Source organism: Urocampus carinirostris, chromosome 17 (genome assembly GCF_059441175.1).
Source record: "Urocampus carinirostris isolate Australia breed hairy pipefish chromosome 17, RoL_Ucar_1.0, whole genome shotgun sequence".
NCBI classification, from domain to species: domain Eukaryota; kingdom Metazoa; phylum Chordata; class Actinopteri; order Syngnathiformes; family Syngnathidae; genus Urocampus; species Urocampus carinirostris.
The window spans coordinates 26,502,382-26,511,998 of NC_142365.1; the positions used below are offsets into that span (position 1 = coordinate 26,502,382).

Here is a 9,617-nt window from a genome sequence, read left to right on the forward strand (position 1 = left end):
CCATTTGAGAAAAACCTGTTATTCAAATTAGTTAAGCAAACATTTTAAAAAGCTTTTAATTAACTTCATTTAAAAAAAAGTTAAATATGGCAAAATTGGAAAAATAATTTACTAAAATGAGCAAAATTATAGGCCAATGAAACAAAAAGATTTTTTGCAAGAAGTTTAAACTTGGTAATCAGTAACTTACACGATACCAGTGAACTGTGCGTTAGTTAACTACACTATGTGCTTCATGAATTTCAGCGTTTTCACAGTTTGCCCTATTTTTTTGGGTAGCCCACATCACCATTTTTTCAGTACCTATTATTTACCTCTGAATTTAATGGTGGATCTTTGCTTGTCTTAAAGGAGCACATGCGGATTTGTAGGACAAGCATGCAATCGGGTACCTGGTAAAGTCAGGAGGCACCGGCGTGGTGACGAAGGACTGCATGGGTTTCCTGTGGACTTGCTGGAACATGAGCAAGATCTCTGGACTCTTGGAGATCAACTCACTCTTACTGCACAAGTGGAGCTGCCGCGCGCGCACACACACACACACACACACACACACACACACACACACACACACACACACACACACACACACACACACACACACACACGTTGACGTTTTGTGTCTTCCAACAAATGGCAAACCCCGACCCAGAGAGTCATTAGAGATGAAGTTGGGCTCCAACCTGATGCTCCACTTCCTGCAGAATGGACTCCAGCAGCTCAGTTTCCTTTTTCAATGACGTCTTCTGGCCTGATGAGGTGTGAGGAGAAGTTAGAAGTGTGTGACTATTTCCAGAGTACTTGCACAATAACTGGTCACCCACTACGTAACTATCAGGTCTAGAAAGTTTTTGAAATCTTCACCAGAGTGCTCTCCAGTGGATACATTTGGCAACAACAGTACATTTAGATTTCAGAGTACAATTTGATTTAAGTTTTTTTAAAACTGGCCTGACTGTTTTCCCAAGTGAATTATTCGCTCTACAGTTTCTTCCCAGCCCCAAAATAAACCCTGTGATTGACGGCGACACATTTTTCACAATCTCACAAATGAAAAAGCGTAATTTTTTTTAAAAAAAAAATCCCCAATTACGGCTAAAAACATTTACATTGTCAGGTAATAAAACAAGATTTGTTTTTTCTGTGAGTATTTGTAATGCAAGTTAAATGAAAAATAACCACTGTTTTTAAATAGCTACTTAAAGGGACAGTATGTGATATTTAGTGGCTCCAACTAGAACAAAAAACTGTCATTCAGTAAAAAAAACAAATACATTTATATAAATACTGGGCAAAAAAAAAAAAAAATATATATATATATATACATATGTATATTCAAAAATATTGTACGGGATTAAAAGATCAGCATCTTACCTGTGAGCTTATGAAGTTTACTCTTCAACTGGCTGTCCAAACGCGCGATCATCATCTCCACTGCATTCCGGATCTCTCGGACCCGCTCGTCTTTTGCCCCCCGCACAGCCTCCACGTTCTTTTCCTGAAACCATGGTAACTTTTTAGGGCTATTTACATGGGCCCAAATCTGCAGCGTTCCCAGCTCACCACTTCCTGCACCAGGCTGGTGAGCTCTGTGAGTCGTCCCCGCAGCTTGGCCACCTCCTCCTTTACCTTGGTCACATGCTGTTCGTAGATCTCAACCAGTGGCTTGAAGGTGTGGCCACCGTGCTGTGTGAATGAAAAAAGGGGTGAGGTCAGAATAGTGAGGCGCGGTGATTTCATAGATAAAAGAGATTGGTTACCATGCCGCCCCACAGGGCGCACTGGTGGCAGATGCATTTCTTGCACGTCCAACAGAAGACACTCAACTTTTCGTGGTGGTTGTCGCATCTGCAATAACATCAGGACAAAAAACACATTCACAAACCTCAGGCCTGGTTTAATCACCTCTATCCATCACTCTATAGCAGGGGTCGGGAACCTTTTCGACTCAAAAAGCCATGAATGCAACATATTGATATTTTTTTCGGTGAGAGTCGCACGATATATTTTGAGAAACAAATCAAAGATGTCAAGCACGATCTCAAAACAGAAGCTAATGCTTTGGCACATTTTATTTCACTGTGTAACGTTTGCCAATTTTTATAAAATGAATGAAATTATCATTTTTTATTAAAATCGGTATAACATTTTGTTTGACTTTTTCTCAGCTAAAACTAAACATTGCCATGATTCAAATCATTTTTTGACAACTATCTACACAATACCAACATAACTCTTACAATGTACTTATTTCATGCTCTTCTAAGTACGAATTATCATCAGATGCACCAGAGTTGTTTCATTGAGATTTTTCTGCGTTTATTTGTATCTTTCAGGGCAACTTTCTGTTTTCCCCATTCTTAAACATCCGTCTCTGGTACCGTGAATTAAAATGGTGTGATAATGAGATCAAATCAAATGCGTCACACAAGAATAAATGCGGTACTCCTGTCCTCACTGACTACGCTTGTTGTAGTTCGAAAACACCACCTGAAATGCCGAGAAAGGAGTGGTCATTATTCGTCTATCATTTCACTCATAGAAGTAAATCTTTGACAACATTTAAATCTAAAAAAAGTTTGTTTTAAAAGTTCTCATGGGCATTGTTCATTTTATCATGACTCACGCAAACTACGCTTGAAAAAATATAGAGGAAGTGGTAGAAGTGAGACATCACACTCGCATATCTGTTAAAGCTGGCCAAGAAATTCGGAGAGATTGAAATTCTTGGCAGTCTAAAAGGTAGAGAAGTGCTTCTTCCACTAGTAGTAGAAACAATGTTGCATATCCTGTCTAAATGCATTAGTAATGGATGCATTTTATCTCCGAGCCAGATGTACTCCAGGAAGGATCAACACATGGCTCACGAGCCATACGTTTCTGACGCCTGCTCTGCAGGGAAATTTGGCAACAGCAGTCATTTTTGTAAGCCGGTAATATCCTCATTTGTAGAAACTGCTTACGGCCCTAAAAACACACAACAAAGACAACGATAGGAGCTGACTTGTCTTTATCGTTCTCCTCGTGTTTGGTGAAGTTGCAGAGCTGCAGTGAGTCTAGCTGCTGTGTCACTTCCTCGGCCCAACGGCAATTCACCAGATCCCTCATTTGGAGGGGGGCCCTGCGTACAAATGCAAACATAGTTCATTGAACTCAAATCCGGATTGTATCCACAGAGAAAATAAAAGTCAATGATAAGTCTCACCGACAATGTGGGCACTGAGCTCTTTGCTCTGTCAGCCAGCGCTGTCAACATACAGTTCACGTTAGCTCCCGCATAACAATACAAAAAAAGCTGTAAATTGAGTGTTGAAAGTGTTTCTTATTGGACTGGTTTATTTTTTTACACTTTGGAGTGACTTGCAAAAGTATTGAGAAATCCCTTCCAGCCCCAAGAAAGTTTAATAACTCAAATTATGTACCAAGAATCACCAGAATGTGAGATACAATCGTGATAAAAACACATTTATTTAACATTTTATGTTGTGCTAACAAATACATTGAAAAAGTGTTTCAAATATATTGTCCCCCTTTGAGTTAATTGTAAACCCTCTTTTTGCTGCGACCACAGCCAAAAGCCTTTTTGGTATGTCTCTATAGGTTTTGTACATCTTGGAACAAATAATTGCCCATTTTTTATTACAAAACAGCACAAGTTCCTTAAGGTTTGATGGTGATTGTTCGTGCACAACATTTTTCAGATCTTACCACAAATGCTCTATAGAGCTAAGCTATGGACTTTGGTTTGGCCAGTGTAACACCTTCATTTTTTTAGATTTAACCATTTCTTTGTAGATTTTGCTTTATTTTTGGGGTCATTGTCCTGTTGAAAGGTGAACCTGCGTCTGATTCTCAGGTCTCTTGCAGACTCCAACAGATTTTCTGCCAGAATCACCCTGTATTTCCTATCAACTCCAACGATCTTCTCAGTCCCTGCTGAAGAAAAGCAGCCCCAGTGCATGACGCTGCCACCACCATGTTTGTCAGTAGGGATGGTGTTTTTAGGGTGATGGGCAGTGTTACTCTTATGTCAAACGTAACACTTTGCATTTAGCCCAAAAAGTTTAATTTTGGTCTCATCTGACCAGAGCACCTTGTTCCACATGTTATTTGTGTCTCCCATGTGGCTTTTTGCAAACGCCCAACTTTTTATGGTATGCTCTCCTCTCAGAAAGGGCTTTCTTCTTGTCACTCGTCCATAAAGAGCAGATTTATGCAGAGTATGGCTGATAGTTATGCACAGATTGACCCTCCTCAGCAGTGTACAACTGTAGGTCATCCAATATGATCATGGGTCTCTTGATTGCCTTAGTTTGCTCCTTGTTTGGGCAGAAGGTTTAGAGTAGGGATTAAAAGGTTTGCAGCTGTTTTCTTTGGTCCTCTTAATGCTGTCCGTTCAGGTGCATATAAACTGAGATTTAATGACACACAGACACACTCTCATTGTTTGTCATTTAGCTCGACATTGTATCATTCGGGAGTCATCTGCAAACTTCTGGGGTCAGGTGGCTGTACTGAGAGATCAGGGGGGCCAATATTTTTGCAACACTTGCTCTTCATTTTTTCCCCTTTGTAAATATAAAATTTTGAAAAAAATGGTTACACTTCACGATTGTGTCTGACATGTTGTTGATTCATAGAAAACATTTTCTGCTTTTTAGCTTTAAGTTTGAAGCCTGAATTGTGGCAACATGATAAAAAGTTCTTGGAGGACAAATAATTTTGTTAGGCAATGTACAGTGATACTGCGGTACCCCTGACTCAAAACTTTAAAAAAATCAGAACTCGAACATACTTGAACACAGCAGATAACGTGGTCGAGTGAGATGAGCCGCCATCTAAGAAATTTGAGCCTGGCTGGGTAGCATCATTTCAAGAGATATCACCAGTCCTACAACATGTGTTCAGAATTGTTTTTATCTAGTTTATATTTTTCTTGCCATTTTTGCCAGTAATAATGGGTTCGAAGAAAGATTCTGTTCAGTCAACCGGTACCATCCCTAATGTGGTTGAGAGGGACCAAGTCTTATTTTATTGGGATCAAGTGCATTTTATTGCCTTTTTGCTGATAATAATGGTTCCTAAGAAAATTATTGATAACGAATAAAACAGTAAGAACACCGATTGAGTTGAGAAAAGAAATCATTGCGAAATAGGAGAATGGTGTTCGAGCTTGCCATCAAACCTCTGCTCAAAAGGAGAGTAAATGGTTAAATGTTTTAATATTTTTAACATAATTATGCCTAATCTGTCTTGCCTACACATTTAGATAGTTATTGTTCTTTGAGACATATGTAATTTTTATACATATTGTATTCATATTTTGGGTAAATATGGTTGTTTAGGTACACATTGTATTAATACTTGGGTATTCATATGTACAAACATATGAAAATAAATGCCATTACTTCAGTAGTATGGGAAAGATCTTTCAGGAACGGATTATGGTCGACCACCACGAACAGGATCACTGTAATTACCATTTGATGTGTAAAAACTGTACCTTTTTAGAGACTGGCGGCAAGTTAGCAATCAATTTCTAAAAGCAAAGTGCTTTTCTGTTTACACTTTACAGTAAGTGTATACCGTATTTTCACGACCATAAGGCACACATAAAAGTCCCTGACTTTCTTTAAATTGCATGGCATGCCCCATCATGCAGTGCGCCTTGCGTGTCATGCAAAGTGGCAGATGTGGACCAGCTCGGTGGCATCAGGGTTAGGCGCCCATCGTCGAGACTGGGAAGTCATGGATTCGAGGCTTGGTCGAGTCAAGACTTACAACATTTTGGGCGAAAGCCAATGTTTTTGTGAGATCATTCAAATTTCTAACTAGATGTGACTTGTATGCAATCTCTTGTGATTTTTAAGCAACTCTTGTTTGGACGCCATAAGCTACCCCCTTGTGCAGTAGAGGACACGCAATATCACACGCAATGCATTGTTGGCGGAGGTACTCATTTATGCTAAGGGTGTAGCAGACAGTGCTGTTCAAAACAATTGCAGTGCAATGTGACTAACCACAAGATCTCAGGCTTAAGTATATTTTTATTGTTATATGTCAGACAAGTTACCATTGGGTGCAATCGATTCTCAGAAAACAAACAATACCCAGCATTCCTAATAGGCACGCGCCGAAGGCTGTACAATTGGGCAAATAGTTCACAGCGTCGGCTGTTGACTGTAAAAACTCAAAAATACTCTATTTCCCACGCGTAAGATTATGGAAACCGAGCATCTGCAAAATCTGACTCCCCTTCACGTAAACGCGCTATATGCTTTCAACACGTTTGTCGATCATGTTCTGAATTAAGTGTTTCTGACGGAATACTGATTAGCGTGATTAAAACAAAAACAAAAAAAATCGCATTCTATACAAGGAGTTTATTTAGACATATGCAAAGGTCACAAACACCACAGCACTGAGAAGCTTAGCTCACGTGGAGGGGAGTCTGATTTAGATACAACAGCAGTGGCCGCAACAGAAGGCACCAGCGCCCGTTCGTGCAGTGCGCCTTGTGTATGTGTTAAATACAGAAATAGAATCCGCTAAGGAGACTGCGTCCTTTCACACTGTGCACCCTTTGGTCATGAAAATTTGTTAATCTACAATGCTGAAAATGTCTGTGTTCTGGCTTGCCCTAAAAAAATAGTAGCCAGTTTCCCTATTTAGTTGTATTTAAAACTTAACAAAAATCCTTTACTGTAGAAATGCATTGAGTTTTTTTATCATTTATTTTTTTGGGGTACTTGGTATATTTAGAAACTCCATGAACCTTTTACCACGATTAAAAAAAAAAAAAAAAAAAAAAAAAAAAAAAAAAAAGTAACAAATGTAGAAAAAGCGTTGAAGTTAGTATTTTAGATTATTTTTTTGGGGGGGGGGCTCAAAATTAGTTTTTGGTGCAAAGCAGCATTTTGGGATCTGTGTCACTCAAATGTTGCCTTTTCCGGGCTTGGAACAACTCAATGGCAGTCCACTGAAAGAAAACTCGTAACTCAATCTTATCCACTTACTCGTATGCAGCTGAAGCAGCAGAGCTTGGAGCAACGCGGGCAGAGGCGAGCATCCCTCAGTTTCTCCATGCAGATGAAGCAGCGAAAAACCTCGGCGATGCTCTGAGCCCATAATACCACAAACGTCATCATGTGAAACGTATCAAGCGTAAATTGCAGTATGAAGAAACACAAACCTCCACACTTTGTTCATCCATTTCAGCCAGTTTGAGTCAGTTGTCAGAAATGCCCAAGAAAAAAAATTCAATGTACCCTAGAAAAGAAAAAAAATGAACACAAGTATGACAAAAGTATCACTTGATACCTGTGTTTGACCAGTAATTATTGATGTGAAATTTGACCCAAAAATATAAATATTCTGCTTTTCATGTGCTCTCAAAAACAGGATATAATGCATGTTAAGTGAAAAAATATTCAAAAATGTAGTAACTATGTTAACGGTTCCTGATTTGGTCCATATTGGATAAAAAAAACAAACAAAAAACTACAATATTTAGTTTACAGTTCACCAATGCACAGCAGGTAATTACAACCAAATTATTTTGCTCTTAAAACAAATAAATTCTCCGTTTAAATGAAAAAATAAAAACCCGAGTAACCGGAGAAAGATGAGAGTCCGGAAAAGTTAGACAATAGCTATGAATGATAAATTGATTATGATCTAAATAGTAACTTTGTCAATTTCCTGATAAATTAAGTGTTTTTCAGGGATTTTTTTTTATTATAAGTACCCTGGATTATTTTTTTATGTATTTCCAGAGAAGTGATTCAATGTGGGTCTTTTACCCTGTAAACTCTAAATAAATTATTTAAAAAGTCAAACAATATATAAAAAAATGTTCTCCATGGCAGATCATTTGGCAAAATATTTCTATTACTTTATTTAAGCATCTTATTACTTTGTTGTATTTTGTGTAATAATTTAAAATATCATGTAGGTTTAGACCGACATTTGTACACACTGCACTGTAGCTCTAACACGCCAAAATGTCAAGAACTTTGATGTTCTTATTGTTTAATAAATCGTGCATCCATTGAATATGGTTGGTGTAAAGTGGCTAGCCATTTCTTTTGAAATGAAAGTGGAATAAGAAAGCTTGATGCGCTTGAGAAAATGGTTGGAGAATTTTTTTTTCGTCCACTTTTTACCACGGAGGAGGAAGTCGCATAACTCTTCCAAAAGTAAGTTATACTAAACAAACTTTATTTATCTTTACAGTCAAGTCATGTTTATTTGTTTAGCCCTTAATCACAAAAGGCTTCACAAACCACAGAATGTGAACGCTTAATGTGTAGCTTGGTTTTTCAGTACTATGCTTTATCATTCAGCCTGCTTTGTAACATTATAGAGCATATTATTTAAGTAAACGATTATTTTTCAGTTTAAAAACAATGCAGGTTACTTATACAAGCCTTAAACATGCTTATATAAACCTTAAACATACAAAACATAGCACTGAAGCAACTTCCGAACAAATTCAACTTAAGGCAGCGTCACTATTTCAATTTGGAGTCCCGGGTTGTTGGGTAGGGAATAGGGAGCTGATTTTATTTTCTTATTGTACATTATTGTTGCAACCTTGAGTAGCAATGTGTTGCCTAAAAGTTCTATACAAACACATTTTTATTCAATGATTGAGGAAACACAAAACTTGTATTTATGTTTGTACAAAGTAGCTGATATATGACATTGCAGTATTTCTATGAAGCACTCAAAACCTAACCCAGTCTTCAAGTAAATATTTTGATACATCCTAGATTTCTTTTGGAGGTTTGAAAATGGCATTCCTTGAGTCTGAAATGTTAATTATTTTGTTTATGTTTAAGGGGGTACTTATATACGTATTGTATAAATGACTTTTTCCCCACCATACACCACCTTGTTGACCTGTCGCCCTCTGGTATGCGCTATAGGTCCCTTAAGACAAAAAATAACAAGCTCAGAAGACCATTTCTTCCTAAAGGCCATCAACACCCTAAACAAACATGCACAAAACAGTGACAATATCTATCTTGCTGTCATGATGCACTATTTTTTCATGGAACCATTGTTTTCACTTAGGTCAGTCTCTAAGCCAGGGGTCTCCGACCTTTTCCTAAGCTGAGAGTAACTTTTTGTGACTGAAAAGCGCAAAGGAGACCCTGTTGACAAACATTTTTTAAAATAACAACTTATCATGATTCTACAATGTTATTACCAGGTTAATTATTGGAAGTGGGGTTAAAAGTGGCGTGTGTTATTTGGGTTGTCCTTAAAAAAGTTTAACGTCAAATATTTTCCTCTATTAAATATGTGTTAACAATGCCCAACAAAGAACCTTTATGCACTGCACATATTTGCTTTTATCTTTTAGCAAAGCTGTTTTGGGCAGAACACATTTGGTAGGATGAATGGTGGTGTGCTGGTGACTGGGTCATACACAAAAAAGCAAAAAAAGCAGAATAATTGTGAAAGTAAAAAAGGCCCATTTCATATCAAATCCAAATACAAAATAAATGTACATAATTAATACATAATCATTGCACTGATACAGTACATAATAATAATTCAAAGTGCCCTGTTTATTGGTAGCATGCACCTGTCCTGTTGGGCACGTTAGC

General features: G+C 37.8%; 1 protein-coding gene across 2 annotated transcripts in view; it reads right to left on the reverse strand.

Annotated features, from left to right (window-relative positions):
* Positions 1 to 9,617, reverse strand: part of trim37 (tripartite motif containing 37) — a 44,139-nt gene that overhangs the window by 33,291 nt on the left and 1,231 nt on the right. For both annotated transcript variants that reach the window (XM_088320512.1, XM_088320511.1), the window contains exons 2-10: positions 7,193 to 7,269; positions 7,017 to 7,118; positions 3,206 to 3,246; positions 3,005 to 3,121; positions 1,761 to 1,848; positions 1,564 to 1,686; positions 1,375 to 1,498; positions 684 to 751; positions 393 to 517 (exon numbers count right to left, since the gene is read on the reverse strand). In XM_088320512.1, coding sequence (XP_088176638.1) covers positions 393 to 517; positions 684 to 751; positions 1,375 to 1,498; positions 1,564 to 1,686; positions 1,761 to 1,848; positions 3,005 to 3,121; positions 3,206 to 3,246; positions 7,017 to 7,118; positions 7,193 to 7,213 — 809 coding nt within the window. In that variant the 5' untranslated portion in view covers positions 7,214 to 7,269. The remainder of the gene's footprint in view (positions 1 to 392; positions 518 to 683; positions 752 to 1,374; positions 1,499 to 1,563; positions 1,687 to 1,760; positions 1,849 to 3,004; positions 3,122 to 3,205; positions 3,247 to 7,016; positions 7,119 to 7,192; positions 7,270 to 9,617) is intronic.